Source organism: Nymphalis io, chromosome 26 (genome assembly GCF_905147045.1).
Source record: "Nymphalis io chromosome 26, ilAglIoxx1.1, whole genome shotgun sequence".
NCBI lineage: Eukaryota > Metazoa > Arthropoda > Insecta > Lepidoptera > Nymphalidae > Nymphalis > Nymphalis io.
The window spans coordinates 7831305-7851335 of NC_065913.1; the positions used below are offsets into that span (position 1 = coordinate 7831305).

Genomic DNA, 20031 nt, shown 5'->3' on the forward strand with positions numbered 1-20031 from the left:
GTACGCAATTTTCCTACCGCACGAATTCGCTAGACTGAACTGTATGTCCAAATTCATCTGTAATGATGGCGTCGAACATCAAAGCGAGGATACATAAACATTTCATATTTCGACACAAAAGTAATGCACATATCTTAATTTTGTAAAATTGATTTTGGATATATTGCTTAACAGCTCATTGCTGTATTCGTTAATGACATCCTAGTTGGTCTAGTGGCTTGATGTAAGGGCGCAGACCTGGAGGTTTCAATTCCCAGGTCGGGCCAATAAAAAGTTATTCGGTTTTTCTGTCAGAAAATTCTCAGTAGTAGCCCGGAGTCTGCAAGTTGGAAGCGCGTTCACTCACGTGCCTCGGAAAGCACGTAAAGCCGTTGTTCCTGCTCCTGAACTCTTTCCGGTCGTGTCGGATTGCCGTCCCATCAGATTATGAGAGTTAGGGAATAGAGAGTGCACCTGTGTTTGGGCACACACTTGTGCACTAGAATATATAATATCGACCGCCGCGGCCGAAATCGATCTAGAGGACATTATTATTTGTTAATTATTGCAAGTAAAGCACTGTAGATGTGCCACTGCTGGGCTTAGGCCAGACTGAGTAACTCTTTAAAATAAAAAAAACCCTACCACCATGTAATTACGATGTTACGGGAGAACCCGTCTGAGTTGTCACTCATCAGATATTCTACTGCCAAGTACTTAGTGTTATTTTGTTCCGGTTTGGAGGGTCAGTGAGCTAGTGTAATTACAATGTTAAGTTCTATGGAAAATACATATATACGGTGTCGGAAATAAACTATCACCTCCAAGCTATTTTATATATAAAAATCTTTATACTCTGTCCATTGGATTATTCGCTTTTTGACAGATGAAACCAATGAGTGCGACAACTTGATATTTGGATGATTGTATGGGTTTACGATAGTGATATATCCTGAAATATCTTTCCATTTATGCATCTGCAGCAAAAACATTCTATACCATCACTAAGTGTATATATTTTTTTGAAAAAAAAAAAAAAGTCAATTATCAGTATTATAACATATATAGAGTAGTAAGTATAACTGATTTAAAAAAAATCGAATTGGCCTGTTTAAAAATAAAACATCAAATCATACAAATTGATTTAAATAACTCACTTAATTATAATTCAAATAACACAGTTTGACACATTCAACAAATCACAGTTCGCGCCAATAATGAATTAATTACCTGTCTGCCCATCAACAAAATGGCGGTTTTAAATTAGCGCGCATCTTTTTTTTTTTAACGACGATGTTGTAGGATCAAGGAATCTCCTAATTATATTATCGTAACAAGTCATATAAAAGTATGGTATTTGTAACGGGGTTATTAGTATATTTTGATTTTAGAAAAAATATTTGAAATTGTTATTTTCATTATTTACACTGTTTTTTTTTTCATTCATTCGTGTCTGAGAAATAAAACTTTTTAGATCGAGCTCATTATTTAATTCTTAAATACTACAAAAAGATAATTAAATAATATTAGGCAGTTTATTCTTATTTATAGTCTATAGTTTCGGTTTATCGTTTTTTTTTCATTCGAAACTTTGGTAGATTTAGCTTTATTGAAACATATTTATTATTAATAAAGCAAGTGTTATTGTCTCAGATATTTTAGCGTAAATTATGAATTTATACATTGTATAACAACGCTTGTACAATGCATATTGCAAATGCTATGACGGAATATTTTGTGTATATTTAACGGTGCTTCAAGAGCTAAATGATCTTATAATAACATGAACAAGTCTTGAGAACACACGAGGTGTAATATATTAACCTTTCTTTGAGTAATTATCACAATCGGCGAACGCAACGTAACAGTTTGTGAATGTCCCACTGCTGAATAAAAGCCTCAGCTTTTCAAGGATGCTTGGAGCTGGAGCTTTTTCGCAGAGCGGATACACATGTGTCAACTCGAGTTCAATTATAAGTAAAATTTAAAAATGAAAACTCATCTGGGCCTGTCCGGATTAGAGTTTTTTATCCACTGAGCCGACTCAGTTTTTAAGTTTACTGGTGGTAGAGCTTGATCAAGCTCGTCTGGGTAGGTACCACCCACTCATCAGATATTCTACCGCAAAATAGCAGTACTTAGTATTGTTGTGTTCCGGTTTGAAGGGTGAGTGAGCCAGTGTAATTACAGGCACAAGGCACATAAAATCTTAGTTCCCAAGGTTGGTGACGCATTGATGATGTAAGCGATGGTTAACATTTCTTACAATGCCAATGTCTATGGGCGTTGGTGACCACTTACCATCAGGTGGCCCAAATGCTCGTATGATCAAATTCTATATAATTATTATGATTGCTTAATGTTTATTAATAATTGTTAATAAAGGATTATAATAAAAGAAAAGTGGTTTTCTATTTTCTTTATTATTTCCAATATCTATTTTGCATCACAGTCTACTATAATAATAAGTATCATAGATCACAATAGTTATTAAATATTAAAAACTATAGTTTATCTATTAAGTTATACTCATTTATATTATAATTTATTAAAAAAATAAAATAATAGGCAGATTCGGTTCAGTTAGAGTATCTTCACACGAATTATAATACGCTGCGATTACAATATTTATATTTATATATATATATATATTTTTTTTTTTTCAATGTTACCTTGACTTGAAAATGAAATACGATAATACATTATAAATACAGATTATAAAAATACGTCACATCTCTGTACCGATTTACGAAGCCATTTAATAAATGGATAACATTTTTAGCCCTCAACCAGTGATTGTAACCTAAAAAGTCCTTTTTTTTTTTAAAAAAAAAGACTATATTCTCTGCAAACCTTTGTCTAAAAAAACATGTCACGTGATTAAAAAACGTGCAAGCGAAAAATTGCAGCTTAATCGTATATAATTTTCGTGTATATAATCGGGAATTGTAACAAATGTTGCAAATTTTTCAAATTCCTACAATATCTCGTTCCTTTTAAAACCCATTAAAATAAAAATGTTATTTTATATATATAAAAAAAAAACAAATCAAATAATATCACACAGATATTGTTCTACCATTTCCAATCACTGGTTACATATATATACAATATTTATCCCTGAGATATATAAAACTCATTGCAGTCCACTTGCAGTAAGAACTTCTAAGCTAATTTTTTTTTTAATATATTCATTCGATACTAAATGACAAAACTCTCAATTAGAAGGAGACTTTGATGAGCCTTAATGGTAATAAGAACCTAGTAGAAGATCAATCGAGGTAGTAAAGAAGTCGCGACTTCTGTTATTGTGATTTTATATTACTATTTATTTATTTATAGAATAATGGACCACCTGATGGTAAGTGGTCACCAACGTTACTAAAATTTTATCACCAAACAGTTTGTCTTCTGCTTAGTAATTTTTACAGTCACAAGGTTATCACTGCAAGGTAACGATATAATGCGTCATCTTGAATTATTTTTGCTATATAACGGTTCTGAATACATATATAATTCGTATAATAATTTAAATAAAAATTTAATACTTTCGGACCAGCCGTTATTATATCATATATTTCGTTCAAGTTATTTACAAATAACATTATATAAACAAAATACTTAGATTTTTTTTTTATATATTTAAATACATCGCAGCGTTTCGGCGAGCGTGTGAAGCTCTTACAATCTTAACTATCAAGAGGAACTTCGTTTGCTTATTTGCCGCCGATTATCCTTCTGTTTCATTCGGCTGAAAAAAATTAAAAAAGTGTTTAATAATAAGTTCATATATAATATATATATTATCTGCATTGTAAGAAGTAAAAAACTATATATCGTGGGTTCAAGCCCGGGCAAGCACCACTGAATTTCATGTACTCAATTTGTGTTTCTAATTCATCTCGTGCTTTACGGTGAAGGAAAACATCGTGAGAAAACCTGCATGTGTCCAATTTCATTGAAATTCTGCCACATGTGTATTCTACCAACCCGCATTGGGGCAGCGTGGTGGAATAAGCTCCAAACCTTCAAACTTTGGCGACCTTATCGCTACATAGCTATCTTCCAGGTAACCAACTTTGTAAAGAACATAGGATATTTTTATATATGAGTATTTAACACGCACCCGTGCTGGATATACGAATGTCTTGATCTGTGTGCTTCCGAAGAGATTGCTAGCTCTGCATGTAAATTCGCCCATGTCACTCCATAGAAGCGAAGTTATCACCAGCTCACCAGATCGCAGCACCTGTACACCAAAAAAATTATAATATAGTTTTATAAGTATCTATCGTATGTAAAGGTAAAACGGTCCGGAATGTAGATTCTACGATATTGACGAATTTTGGGTACGTTTTTATTACAAAAATATTTTATCATCAAAAATATTGTTTTCTAATCACAGTTTAGATGCTGACGGTACATATCATTAACGAATAAAACAAATCGGAAACAAACATCTTCAACGGGTCCTATAATGCATCATGGTCTGATTACACAAAGACATTATATTTAATTAAACAATTTAGCTGTTAGATACAGGCAAAACCTTCTTTCCTGCTTCACAATATTCTAAAGTAATATGGGATTGTAGTTAAACAATAAGTTCACATTTAATACCAGTAGCGCCATCTATTTTCTTAATGATAAATTAAGCCTACCACTGTTGCGCCATCTATAAGTGAATAGCTTAAGTAGACAGCTTTGTAATCAAATTATAAGAAGAAACGTTTCTGTTGAATACGTTATTATGAAATTAGTGAATTTAGATAAAAGCACGCCTTGCAAACGGAACTGGCTCCTGGCTGTTCATCTATTATTATTCTTTCGCCGGTTTTTCAAATGTCAGTGTTTATTTTTCAGAATCAGAAGTAAATTTTACTTTAGTGTCAACAGTAACAGCCTGTAAATGTTCCACTGCTGGGCTAACACCTCCTCTCCCTTTTTGAGGAGAAGGTTTGGAGCTTATTCCACCACGCTGCTCCAATGCGGGTTGGTGGAATACACATGTGGCAGAATTTCGATGAAATTAGACACATACAGGTTTCCTCACGATGTTTTCCTTCACCGAAAAGTACGAGATGAATTATAAACAGAAATTAAGCACATGAAAATTCAGAGGTGCTTGCCCGGGTTTGAACTCACGTTCATCGGTTGAGATTCACGCGTTCTTACCACTGGGCCATCTCTACATTTTTCAATAAGTTATAAATTAATTTGAAGTAAGGAGTGACTGATACATAAGTCCAAGTATTTATTTATGTAGATAATCTCACCTTCATTCTACCGTCGTTCTCAATGACCACACCGTCTTTGTCTCTCCATACCACCACCGGTCGAGGGTGACCTTTGACTCTGCAAGGTAGCACAATATTGCTTCCTATCGTGTCTACGAAAACTTTATATGATACGAGGATTCTCGGCGACAAAGGTACAAGCTTGGAACGTTCTGTTCTTTCTGTGCTGCCATCTGGTGAAGAAAAAAATAAACATATAAGTTAAGCCGAGATGGTCCAGTGGTTAGAACTCGTGAATCTTAGCCGATGATCGAGGGTTGAAATCCAGGCGAGAACCAATGAATTTGTATGTGCTTAATTTTTGTTTATATCTAATATAAGCTCCAAATCCTCAAAGTGTGTTGTTTCATGGTGTCCAACATCAGACAACCATTTATGAGCATTTATATTTATATAAAAATTGAATTCATACGCATGTATTACTAATATAATTAAATTTATGTGTACAAAATACCTGTATTAAAGAAGTAAATAAAAAAACGACTGATAAAATTTATTATCAACTTGAATATACTTGAATATAACTTAAAGAAAAAACCTTATTAAAACTTATATGTCGTTGATATAATGACAATTCATAAAGCCCTTATAAAAGTTTTTATGGCATAGTATATGATTTTTATAGTTATTCCCTTGTTGTATGTGTTTGCTATTATTTCTATACAGGCGGTTATGTGGTAATCATATTTTTATAGCAACATTAGTAATTTAGCGTCAACTTACTTTTTGTTTTATTAACTTTACAAGTTTTTTATTATTATACATAATAATAATGTCCTCCAGACCAATTTCGGCCACGGCGGCCAATTTCAAGAGAGATTAGCCAACAACGCAGAAGATATTACAGTGCGCAAACTCAGGTGCACTCTCTATTCCCTAACTCTCATAATCCGACGGGACGAAATTCCATACGACCGGAAAGAGTTCAGGCGCAGGACCAACGGCTTTACGTGCCTTCCGAGGCAAAGAGTGTACACACTTCCTACTGCTACTGAGAATTTTCCGACAGAAAACCCAATACTTTTTATTGGCCCGATCTGGGAATTGAACCCAGGACTTCCGGGTCTGCGGCCTTACATCAAGCCACTAAACCAACGACGCAGTTAAATTATATATATTAATATATAATAAGATATTTCCTATTTAACTTAAGTATAATATATTAATATAAAACAAAGTTACAACACACGTTAGTTACAATTAATAACTCAATTTTATATGAAACATATTTTAGCGCGTAAACTATATACTTTGTTAATATAATTATAATAATAAAGAAAACCATTTATTGTATTTTTTTTCGTTTTCATTTTACTCCATATTTAATATTTGTTTTTTTTTTTTTTATTATTATACGTTGCTTCACATCTGCAGAGCGATCCCTGACAGCCAAACTTTTTTTTATAACACATTCTTTAAAATATTACAACGTATTATCTTATCTTAATAGTAGAAAAAAATTGACACGTGCATAAAAATAGGTTGGATTCATCATTGCAGAACATGTGTTAAATTTTTTCGTTATCAGCTATAAAAAAAACGAGTGTCAGATTTTGAAGCTCTAATATCTTCAACACGCTTACGACTTTGATTACAACAAAGACATTATTTGCTTGAGTTGCTATATTAGAAATAAATTGTCTATAAATTAATTGATAATACTAGAAGTTAATATTTTAGAAGTTTCTCTGCCGAGTAAATATTTTCGCAAACTAAAAATATTGCCATGCTTATTATTACGCCTAATTACTTTCATTACACTGCCTCACTCACAATTACATTGCGGAATCCCATAGTGGTAATTATTCTTTAAAATGGTTGGTATACCTATGTCGTGTAGTTGAATAGAATGCTGTACGAAGTTCTCTCCCAATTTGAGAGTGTAGTAAAAGTAGATGAAGGACCAAGAAAAATTACTACCATTTTAGGTTACCGTTAGGCAAGAGATTTGACGTAAAATTCTTTCGTCCAATTGATGTCGATTGGTGTCGAGAGGTGATGTATAATGCCTTACCTGTGCTGTACACAATGGTTGAGGCTCGTGCCGTTTTCGTTCCAGCTACAATCAGACACGAGTACTCAGCCGGTGCCTCTGACCGAGAAATGAGCAGAGTTGACGCCACCCTCGCGACAGACGTCGGATTCGTATCCATTATCTCAATTGATTCTTTATCGTACTGAAATAGAACGAAGTATTTTTGAAAATTCTTAATTATAAAATATGCGTCAACCATTTATGACTTCCAAACCGCTTTGGAGCCCTAAATCTTCTTCTCATAATAGAGAGGAGGCCTTAGTCCAGTAGCGAGACATGATGCTGCAAGTTCAAACCAAGGCAAGTACCACGGAGCTTTCATGTGCTTAATTTGTTTTTATAAGTACTTATAGCCTATTCCAACCACAGATTGGAACCACAGAATTAATGCGATATCATTGAGCTCTAGAATAATCCATAATAATCATTTTGGATTCTCGATTTGGTGTTGAATATTGGCGAAGTTGTTATCGTAACTTTGGAAGTAAAATTGTAATGGATATAAGTAGTTAAGTGGAGAAGTGTATTATAAATAGAGATGTTTCATCAAGAACTGTTTGCAGTGCATAACATAGTAGAGATCGCATGGAATATGCATGTCTAAGGTCTGTTTACCTATACTGGAATAAGGTATAAATATCACCAGTAAAATTGCAATGAGTATTTTGTATATATATATATATATATAGTTACCTCATAAATAGGTGCGTCATTTCTGTACCAGTGTACAGAGGGTGCTGGTGCAGCGACCGCTTCGCAAGTTAGTTCGAGTGTGGTGCCTGGCCTGTGTAGACTGTGGGGTCCGGGCCTCTTTGTTATTGATATGAAGCGTTTTGAATGGTGCGTCTGTGCTACTAAAAGAAACAACATTTTTAAATTATTGTAAACGTATTATTTGTTTATGTATTGTGTTTTGTTTGTATTGTTATTTATTTTATGATTGCAGACGATCAAATGGCAACTGGCGAATAATTACTTTTATTAATATTAACTATTTCTTATAACATCAATGCGGCGCCAACCGTTGGAATTAAGATGTTATACCCTTTGTCCCTGTAATTACACTGGCTCGCTCACTACTCAAACAATAAAAACAATTATTTTGCAATAAAATAACTGGATAATAAGCGAAATGACATCGATATATCTTCAGTGTCAAGAAAATGTTATTTCAGTGAGAGTTTTTGGAAACGACCACCCACGTAACCCAGTAACTAGAACACGTGGATTCCAAACGAAATTCGTGTGTTCAAATCTAGCATGCATTCATGCGTTATTTTTTGTTTATCATTTCGTTCTTGGTGAAGGAAAACACGCGAGGAAACCTACACGTGTCCGATATTATTATGCCTGACACTTTGATGAGGCTCCTCACTAAACCGCACAGTGTGACTTTATTTGTCAAGTCATAGGTATATATAGATAAAATTATGGTGAACGGTGTTCCGTATCAGTCACGTTGTTTATCGAGATTGCTCGAAATTTCGTAGGTGATTTTATTTGTGATTTTATCGCCGAAGTAATTTTAAACGAAACATGTCTTCACGACAAGTTTCCTCGATAAAAAACTTTAGCGAAACAAGAACAACTGATGATGATAAGGAATTGTATAACTATAAAAGATTTCAAAATTCAAATGATAGTTTTTTACATAACCCGTAACAAATAAATACACCAAGGGATCAAATCCACTAGCAAGTTGCCGCTTTATCGCAATCGAATCGAAACGCAATCGATGCCGTTTAACCGTTTTTCTATTCTGACAACCAACGATCAAGTTGCTGTTCAGTTGAAATTGAATCCGTATAGAATCAAGAACGTATCGTAACCAGTAAGAATTAGTAAAATCGACTACTAGTTATGATTCAACTGAGGTTTTTGTGAGTTGTCATGTTTGAACTCCCATGAGATTATGAGCCGAGATGGCCTAGTGGTAAGAACGCGTGAATCTTAACCGATGGTCGTGGGTTCAAACCCGGGCAAGCACCACTGAATTTTCATGTGCGTAATTTGTGATTATAATTCATCTCGTACTTGACGGTGAAAGAAAACATCGTGAGGAAACCTGCATGTGTCCAATTTCATTGAAATTGTGTCACATGTGTATTCTACCAACCCGCATTGGAGCAGCGTGGTGGAATAAGCTCCAAACCTTTCTCAAAAAGGGAGAGGAGGCCTTAGACCAGCAGTGGGACATTAACAGGCTGTTACTGTAGTGAGATTATGAGATTGAAGCAATAGAGTCCTTAGTATATGTGCACTAAATACGTATTGCGCAGTTGGCTGGTCTCTTTTTAAAATGGCCGCCGTACTCACCGCTTCTATCTATGTGATTTTCAATTTCTAGTAACTTCATGTGTCTGTTCACATTTGCTGCCCTCCCACAGCCCACCAGCACCACTGCGATTATGTATATAAGATACATTATGTATATTGAGATTCTGGGTCTTATCTGAAACAAACGAATTGACATATAGTGTATAGAAAATCGTAATAATATTGAACATGCCTGTTTGTCCTGAGTCTGGGTGAAATTATCTATATAAGTATGTATTTACAAAAGAAAAATAGTATATGTGGTATATCATTTGTCTGGTTTCCACAGTACAAGCTCTGTACAAGCTTAATTTTGGATCAGATGGCCGTGTGTGAAAAAATGTCCCAGGATATTATTATTATTATATTTAACGCGAATAATACGGGTTCAAATCTGAGTCACATATTTTTCGCTTTGTAAATGTAATAAGTTTGTTATTTAAATTGTCAGAAATGGAAGATAACGCGAGAAAACCGCCACGTGCCAAATTGATAACAGATAAGATTATGGAATCTATTCGCAAACTCGTCTTAGACGGCTAAGAACGATTAGCATAAGGGGGGTTTATTTTTGGCTTTACTTAACTTACTTATAGAAGGTACAAAAAAAATATGTACATATACATATACGGTTACCAATATTTATACTACCAATTAATAAATGCGAAAGTAACTCTGTTACGCTTTCATGGTTAATACACTGAACCGATTTTGATGAAATTTTGTATGAAGCAAGTTTGAACCCCAAGGAAGGACATAGGCTACTTTTGTAAAACAATCCCACCCGCCATCGTCAACATCTCCCCCCTTATCTAACACGCGGGTGAAGCTGCGGGCGTATAATAATTTTATTATTAAATCGAAATCAAATCATCAAACTAAAGATACAACCGGTGCAGAATGTAGATTCTAGCGAGGACCGGCTCCTTATCACTCTGTCTCATTAACCAAATTATATGTATTAATCATATATCATAAAATTTACATATAAGGCTTTATAATATAAATATCATTACTATCACCCATATAACGATATGATATAACGATATTTACAAATATACGCCGATATATGGAACCTTATATTTATGATGTCAGTTAAAACATTGTTATGTATAATATTTATTTAATAAACCTATAAATGAACTATTGCAAAGATTTAAAAGAACTGCCATGATAGAAAGCAAATACAATTTTAAATTAATTTCTGAACATACTTAAACAAAAATACATAGAAATCAATGTTTTAGATATATATCTAAACGCATATATAATATATATATACCAAATACTATATCATATTCGAATGTATTTCTAATAGTATATAAGTCATGTTGAAATATTGAAATAAACGTAAAGCTGCTACCGTTTCAGAATGTAGAATATACTAAGCAACGGTCAGAAACCCGGTAGTTTCTATTTACAACAAATATTCAATTTCAATAACAATAACTAAATTCACGAATGAGTAAACAAAATAAATTAATAATATACTTTTTAACAGTGATGAATAAAATAATTGCTATAATATTATATTATATATAAATAATATATGTATATTGGTAAGCGGATTTCCTAATTAATTACACTATTGAGGTTTGTTAAAAACAAAATATTAAATTCACTTAGTATTTTTACATAAATAATAGTATTGAAATATTAAATATATTAAAAGTAAACAATGATATAATTTTGCCATAATTTAATTATAATTAGCTAGTAATTATTCAAAATACAAATTTCCGCAATTAAAATATTAATTAAATAATTAAAAAAATCGAAATTAATTTTTTTTCCCTTTGACAATAATCCCTCTATAAAAAGATATAAATTATCTTAATACAAATATATTTAAAATAAATTATTCTTTTCATTTTACAAAACAAATTATGTTTTAAATAATATTAAAAAGACACTTACTTTAATTGTTTAAGTTATACAAAATTATGTTATACAAAATTCACTTATGAATCACTACAAAAGAATTATTAAAAAAAAAATGAAGGGCCCTTTTTTTAGTTCACACAGAATGAGTCCCTAATCTTTTATCTATGGAAAAGATAAAGGTTTCTGTTACATTTCTATGCATAGAAATACATGACATGAATTGCATCATTTCTTACGGTCGGGTGATTTTGTCTAGTATTTTACTATTACTCGTAATCTAAATGCTTTAAATAGTTGTAATAATTTTGTAATTAGAATCATTGAATTTTTAAATTAATTAGAGGCATAATGAAAAAATAGAAAAAATAAATAAATACCTTTTTTACGTACAACTGTGCAGATAAAAGAAACAAATCACTCCCGATAAAAAACCTATCCACTAAATCTACCTTCACAAGCACTGACAACAATTTAAAAAATAAAAAAATAATTTATAACGAACAAAAAAAAAACAGATAAAAATTATTAAAGGACAGCTCTAAATTCTGGACAATTAAAAATTGAACACTTTTTGAAAATAGGCGCGTGCGTGCAAGAGCATTGGCCGGACTAAACGCTGGCACATGATTGGCGGTATATATATAGTCGGCTGGACTTCTTGAATTCCAAATTGAAAAATGCACGCACACATTCATATTGGAAACTTAAACACTAATTCCTTATGTCTTGGAAGAGGAAAGGGGGACGCTTAGGGAATTTTATTACTGTATATTTTTTAGGAAAATGGACTATGGTAGAATTCTAGAAAAAATTGACCAAAGTTGCCAATGCTTTGCCAATTGTAATAATTAATCTGTTTTATTTTTTATTTTTTATAGATAACGTTTTTTTTTAATTCTTGCAATTCGTAGTTTCGTTGAGAGAACCTTCTAGAATGTTCTGTTATATAATTTTGTTACCATTTAATATCCCAATGATAAAAAATAATATAGTTAATAAGCAGGTCGCCCTGAATTCGTTACGCACTGTTGAATTCAAAATTGATAAAACTGTCGTTATAGAAACAAGAGCAATATATTCCTTTATGAGATTGATCTGAACATGCATATATACATGTGTACGATTATATTATTATATAAAGATATTTTTTTTCGTTATTATATTAAAAATAAAATGATTGATTTATTTCAATATTGATGATGATAATATCACTGCTGGGCTAAGGGCTCATCTCTTTTTTACGAGAGCCTATTCCACCACGCTGCTCCAATGCGGGTTGGTGGATACACATGAAGTAGACTCTTATAACACAAACAGGCTTCCTCAAGATGTTTTCCTCCGACGCAGCCGAGGATATATCTCGAGAATTATGAACAAATTAAGGATATGAAAATTCAGTGTTGCTCGAATCCGAACTGGAATCACCTGTAGCTGAATGATAATAAGACTCATTATTGAGTAAATATTGACAATTTGAAGTATAACATTTACGTTTTTTAATAATAATTTATATGTAAAAGGTCGTAAGATGTAATTATAGTTTATACGATTTCGAGTCTTAGTGCAATTAATGTGACGAATTGGTTTCCTTCGAACAGTTAGTATAATTGTTTTTCATTTAAGCGAATATGTATCAATTCAATAAGAAATACGTGTTGCGGATAAACATTGAAATAAGACAATTAGTAATTTGACTGATGCTTTTTTAAAGTTTTTTTTTCTTCTTTGCTCGGGTCTTTATATGTATCATCATGGTTATGGCCATCGGCTTAATGCTAACCGTCCTTGGGTTGCTTGTGGGTTGATTTCCTGTTACCATATAGATTTTTAAAGCGTCAATTCAGCTCAACATAAAAAAATCTCACAGTCGACTGTTACAACAACCAACCATTTGATAACACTAATAAATTTGTAAGGAGGCGATTGCTTACAATAAAGTTTTGTTTATATAGAATAATAAAGAAGTTTTCAATTTAGAGATATAAGGATTTATTATTTATGTCTTTTTTTTATAAAAGCAGGTGGCCGTGTATTTGGGCTAACTAATGGTAAATGGTCAGCACCGCCCATTAGATATTGGCGCTGTAAGAAATATTAACGATGTAAGGGACATCGCCAATGCGCCACCAACCTTGGGAACTAAGATGTTACGTCCCTTGTGCCTGTATTGGGGCTCATTCAACTTTCAACCGAAACACAACAATACTAAGTAATACTGTCTGGCGGTAAAATAATTAATAAACAGATGGCACTCACCCAGACGGGCAATAAAGCCCAAGTAAAATTTTACAATATGTGAATACTGTTAATATTTAAAAATATATATATAGATTGTAGGATATTGAATAAGTAGGTTAAGACCCTACATAATTGTCTTGTTTCGCAATGTCCCTGCAACTTTAAGTCACCAATTGATCGGCACGTAACGGGGTGAGAGTCAAATAGTTCATTACGGCTTTTTACTTAATAATCAATCATATTTATTGTGCAACACATGATAAATATAACACATACATATATATACCAACATATATATTAAAGGATAGGGCTTAAACTGTTTTTAAAGTAATATCCAGTTCCTAAACACTAATCAAAGTCAGATTAATCAATCTGAATCGCCATTGGTCAGTGATAGCTGATGACGTAACAGTCAACCAATCAGCGCCCAGTGTTTATAATAATATAATAAATATAATAATAATACAATAATAATAATGTCCCAGGATATTTTAATTATTATGTTCCAGGATATTATAATATTTACTTCTGATTAAAACAAGACCGCTGCTAGAGTGGCAATCGACGAACATAACGACCAACATACATAAAAAAAAGTTTGATTAAACCGCACCCCTCTTTCTCTTTAATTCTTCTTCTTCGTCGTGTCACTCTTGTCAGTGTGGTGGTGGTCACCATGAAGTATTATAAATTATTCGGCGCAGATGTTATTCGCCTCACGAGCCTGCACCATATGTCCCTGTCAGTGGTAAGCCTCGTGCATTCATGCAAAGGACCGCCAACAGTTGTTTTTATTTGGTCGGTCCATCGCATGAGCGTCCTTCCACGTGGTCTGATGCCATCCACCTTGCCTTGAATAACAAGGCGTTCAATGGAGTCATTTCCTTGTCGGGAGACTTCTCTTTAATAAAAGATACAATTTTATCTACATTCCAGAATAAAAACATCAATTTTGACTTACACTGTTTAAGTTTTAAATGTTAATAAGACTTGCAAGAATGTTTTGTATGTTAATTCCCTCGAACCCACGACCAAGGAAACGACAAATGTCTACTTCCAGCTAACTGACTACTGCACTTCAAAACCATATAATTGATAGCAATATGTGAACGCGAAGGTCCGCACGTATTACGTTTCATGCGAAGTAACGATTCCAAGATTTATTTAGGTCTTATAATTAATTAATTTCTTATTTTAAATTTTTTTATATAAAATTAATAAATCGTCAACTTGTATCATGTTATCACGCATGACACGAGTGAAACGTTTTTAAGTCAAAACGTTACACATCAAACGTTTGCCTCAAATTCTATCCTTACAGATGTAAAGTTGGTTTTTATTCGCTTAAGTAATTTTTAGGTTAATCTCTTGTCATTACAAGAACTTAATTTTACAGAAATTATAGAAACTAAATGAATATTAATAATCAAAATGATAGTCTAATATAATTGCTTTAGGCTGTCTGACTTTGGGAGGCTGAGAACTAAGGACTCAGTAAGGCGAATTTCTTAAGATTGCACGTATCTGGGCTTAAATCGATGTCGGAACCAGGGCGCTAAGCGGACAGCGTATGGTCAGCGCGTCTGGCGACGTGACGTAAATGGAGTTCCTCGTGTCCGCCGGTAGGAACGGTGTAAGTGTGGTGTATAGTTCCGACTGATTTGAAATCATTGCATGGATATATTATATGATTTCAAATATATATATCATTGAATGGATATATTATCCATATATCCATGCAATGATTTCAAATAATATATCCATGGATATATTATTTGAAATCATTGCATGGATATATTATATGATTTCAAATATATATATCGTCAAATATTTACTAACTAAGGGATAGGGCTTTGTGCAAGCCCATCTGAGTTGGTACCACGCAGTATTTAGTATTGCAATGTTTGAAGTGCAAATCAGCCATTGTAAATACGACATCAAGGGACATAACATCTTAGTTCCCAAGGTTGGTGGCGCATTGGTGATCTAAGGAACTTTATTCATCGCAAAAACTTGCCACACAAATACAATCTCAAGCAATGGTATTAATAGTAGACACACTAATTGAAGCGCGCGTCACCGCTTGAATTGTCTGAATGTGAGAAGACGGTCTTGAGGCTAGCTTATAAGATCGCAGATCATAAGGTTCTGGGTTCAAACCTCGATCGGGAAAATTCTCAATATCAACCTAGAATCTGGTTGCTGGAAATATTGATACTCCCATATCTCGAAAAGCTGTAAATCCGTTAATCCTGAGCCTGAGCTCTTTCCAGTCGTGTCGGATTGTCTTCCCATCGAATTATGTGCATAAGGGTGCTGTGCTTGCGCACACACTTCTGAACTGAGCTGCGCAGCTGGCTAGTCTCCCTCGACAACTTGACGACCTCAAGGCATCTTCAATGCCCTGTATATCCAGTGGGTTCGGCGACTTTTCAAAGTACTGAATTGACTCTGAGATACTTGGAGATTAGGAAAGCCCTTATGGAGTTCGTTATTACGCACGTACGACGGATAAACCGAAGTACTAATAGTTTAATAACAACAAGTTTCCGCAAAGTCAATTAATACATCCTTCCTGGGGTATTCGTTTCTATATAAAGATTCTGCAGATATTTTTAACGTTGCCTATTTACAAATGTAAATCTTAAATAAAATAATAAAAAAAGTTGCATATAACAAGCAAATAAAGATGAAATTCCATATGGAAGGTAGATGAGTACTAAGGATTTTTCAGAATTCATCTTATAAATGAAGATATTATGGTGCACAAGTGTGTGTAAACACAGGTTGTATATTCGCTGATTGCCATAATTGTAATGCTTTAAACCAGGATATTTCAATTAATTTGCGTAGTTTGTTGTGTGCTTCAGATGGAACTGAGGAGAGTGGCAGCCGTAATGGTCTCGCGGTGCTGTACGCACTAGCGTGAAGTGCAAGACTGAGAAGAGCTGCGCCAAGCCGAGTAAAGCACACCACGGTTCCGTGCCGAAGACGATCATCACAATGGTTTTAGTGAGTAAGAATCCCACATAACCGGGTAACAAAGACCCGGGTACCTTTGTGAAGGTTTTAAAGGATATTTCAATAGCCTATCGATAGCATATCAACAGGCTATTGAAATATACTAAGACGCAAAAAATCACACGATTGTTCTAAAAGAGAATTATCATAAATAAATTTAAATAAATTCGTCTCAAGAAGACGATCGCAGATGCGCAGACGAATATATTTAGAGGTAAATAAACTCTATATAATATATACATCTATGAATTGGATTGTTCATCATATATCTATATAAAAGTAAAATTGAAAGTTTTCTGTCGTCAACTTGTGTTGGTAACAATATTTCTGTTCATTAAATTGTTAACTAAATATAATACGATGTTATGTAATTGTTGTTGAATTAAATTATTAAAAAAATGATTTATTATTATGATAATTATAGCGTATTAAATGTTTGTTAAATGTCAAGAATTAATTCGTAAAATATATTGTTCTAGATATTTCTATTATTATCACCAATAAAAACTATTCTTTAAGACAAACTCACGATCACGATCGTGTAATATCATTAAGTGATATGCGACATTGGCTATATATATATATGAATAGTTATATCACTAAAACAAAAATACATCAAAATGGCGTATTGCTGTCGGCTTTTAACATTTAACGAGTTAAATACGAAGTTATTCTTCTGAATAAAATCGCGATGCATAGTTTTCATTTGACTTGTATGTATCGACAGAGTTTTAAAAACCTTTGAAAAAATATTTTACACAGAGAAAAGATTTCATCCATACAATGCGTAAATAACTTATGATAATAATAATATCATAAATTACGGCCTTATAAATGTTTTCTAGGGCATACTTAACAATGCTGCGTCTTCTTCTTTCAAATGTCAAATCAATGATGACAGAAAGAGAGATATCAATAACTAAACAGCGAAACAACGTCTTTAAATAAGGCCGTTGATTGCCAGAATGTTTGCACAATATAATAGACAATAATGCAAGTAAGAGGCTAGTCGATTAAATTAATAGTGTTAAAAAATAAGAGATAAAACAAACCTAAACGAACTTAAATATTAAGTTACTAGGTTATCAATTATAATATAGTTAAGAATTTATAAATGAAAGAACTTAAAAAATAATATGTTCCATTTAAGAGCTAAATAATGGACGCGCGTTCAATTGTTTTGAATATTTATTACAATAACGCAATGTAAATAACTAGAGTGACAGCTTAAAGTGTTTGATCGCCGTTTAAGAAGTTAATACGCCGACATCAGAGTTTGCAAGAGACCAGTAAATTTTTATGGCATCACAATGATGTGGTATGACGCTACAGCGTTAGCTAGTGGTGATAGGAGACCAGAGCATCACATTTTCCTAGTCAATTTTGCTGTTCAATGCATTGCAATAAATCTAAGAAAATGATGATGACAACTTCTAATTCCAGTAGTTGCTTCATCACCTTTCGTGACGCAGAGAAATAAATACATAATGCATACAGAATTATGAAATATTTCCATTAAGGTTAGTAAAATTTGAATGATACGCATGTAAGGAATCATTTTCAAGGCTTTACAAGACACGAGGATACATATCGTGGCCTGAATATGATACCAATTGTCATTGAATTTAAAATTAAATCGAATGTTAAATTAATCGAGGCGTTTTTTTTCCTTCAGTTTGAAATCGCCATTTTTCCTGTAAACGTTACAATGTAGTCTGAAATGAAATCCTGTGAAATAATAAACGAGCAGGAGGCTCCACTGATGGAAAGTGACTACCACCACCCATGGACACCTACAACACCCGAGGCCTTGCAGGTGCGTTACCGGCCATTAAGGAATGAGTATGCTCTTATTTTGACCGATATGACATAGAAACCTATGTCATAACGGTCCGGAAAAATTTGATAAAAGCTGATTCCACAGATGAGTATAGGGAGGCAGAAAATCGCGCTGTTGTGGGTTTTTAGATATCGAAGTGGTAAGGATAGATTTAAGAATTCTGATAAGATGTTTGCTAGTGAAATTCAGTGACCGGGACTAACCTTTTACTTTTTTGTAACCAGTTATTAAATAGGGCTCCAGAATTCGAATTTCATACCCAGTTATTAGTTATATATTCAAGGGCTGGACAAGGGTTTTGCTATTACATAATGTATATTGATAAATAAGTAACAGCACTTAATACGACGATTATTTAAAACGATTCATACGATTTCCTGCTACAAACGCTCTTATTGAAATTATAATAGTTTCGTATGCGAAAACCGTATTTGAATTTTAGAAATAGGTCAATATTTACGTTAACGAATATTCTGCGTGTAGTATCTTGTTGGTATGGCCGAAATTGTAACTTTACGCAAGCCGGATTTCTATTAGTTTCCTCTAAGCTTGGGTAAACCATTTTCTCAATTAAATTGGTATCGGATATAGTTAAGTATTATTTTTCGCCATTCTCAATGTTATATTACGGCATGATCGGAAAGAGTTCAGGCACAGGACCAAACGTTTTACAGCCGAGGGTTGAGTTTGATTGAGCCCACAATGTCGGGATCCTGCATGTGTCAGATGAAAATCAGCCAGATGTGTATCCGATAGCCAGCATTGGAGTAGCGTGGTGGAATAAACTCTGAAACCTCTCTCGAGAATCTTCCATCACTTATTTGAAACTCCACTGTAACGAAGCGTCATCGCCTGCTAGCTTATTGCTATATGTCCAGAAGTTTTTTGACGCTAATATTCATTATATTCACATTTATTGTTTATTAAATACATCACTAGCTGTAATTTGTAATTTTCAGCTGTGAACGTGTTTTATATAAGTAGGGCCCAAAATGTATCCTATAAACAGTACTGTTACTGTTTATAGGATACATTTTGGGCCAGTATACCAGATACAGTAACAGCCTATGAATGTCCCACTGTTGGGCAAAGGCATCCTCTCCCTTTTGAGGAGAAGGCTTAAGGTGGAATACACATGTGACAGAATTTAAGTGAAATTAGACTCATGTAGGTTTTTTCACCACCAAGCACGAGATGAATTATAAACACAAATAAGGAAATGAAAATTCTGTGGTGCTTTCCAGGGTTTGGAGCCGCGATCATCGACTCATCGTTAAGAGTCACGCGTGCTAACCACTAACCATCTCGGCTTATTCACCATAAAAGCCATGAAGATATGGCTTTATACTGATCGTGAGTATTAAAACATACTGATCGTAAGACATGATCCTAATTATAAGCTTAGTGAAGATACATACTGT

At 33.5% G+C, this 20031-nt stretch overlaps 1 protein-coding gene across 2 annotated transcripts in view; it reads right to left on the reverse strand.

Moving 5' to 3' along the window:
- Positions 1–2383: 2383 nt before the first annotated feature.
- Positions 2384–20031, reverse strand: part of LOC126778560 (neural/ectodermal development factor IMP-L2-like) — a 74924-nt gene continuing 57276 nt past the window's right edge. The window contains exons 2-7 of one of the 2 annotated variants that reach the window (XM_050502228.1): positions 9628–9763; positions 8005–8165; positions 7291–7453; positions 5256–5449; positions 4106–4228; positions 2384–3730 (exon numbers count right to left, since the gene is read on the reverse strand). In XM_050502228.1, the coding sequence (XP_050358185.1) occupies positions 3710–3730; positions 4106–4228; positions 5256–5449; positions 7291–7453; positions 8005–8165; positions 9628–9736 (771 nt within the window). In that variant the 5' untranslated portion in view covers positions 9737–9763 and the 3' untranslated portion in view covers positions 2384–3709. The remainder of the gene's footprint in view (positions 3731–4105; positions 4229–5255; positions 5450–7290; positions 7454–8004; positions 8166–9627; positions 9764–20031) is intronic. The other variant, XM_050502229.1, reaches the window with a different exon arrangement.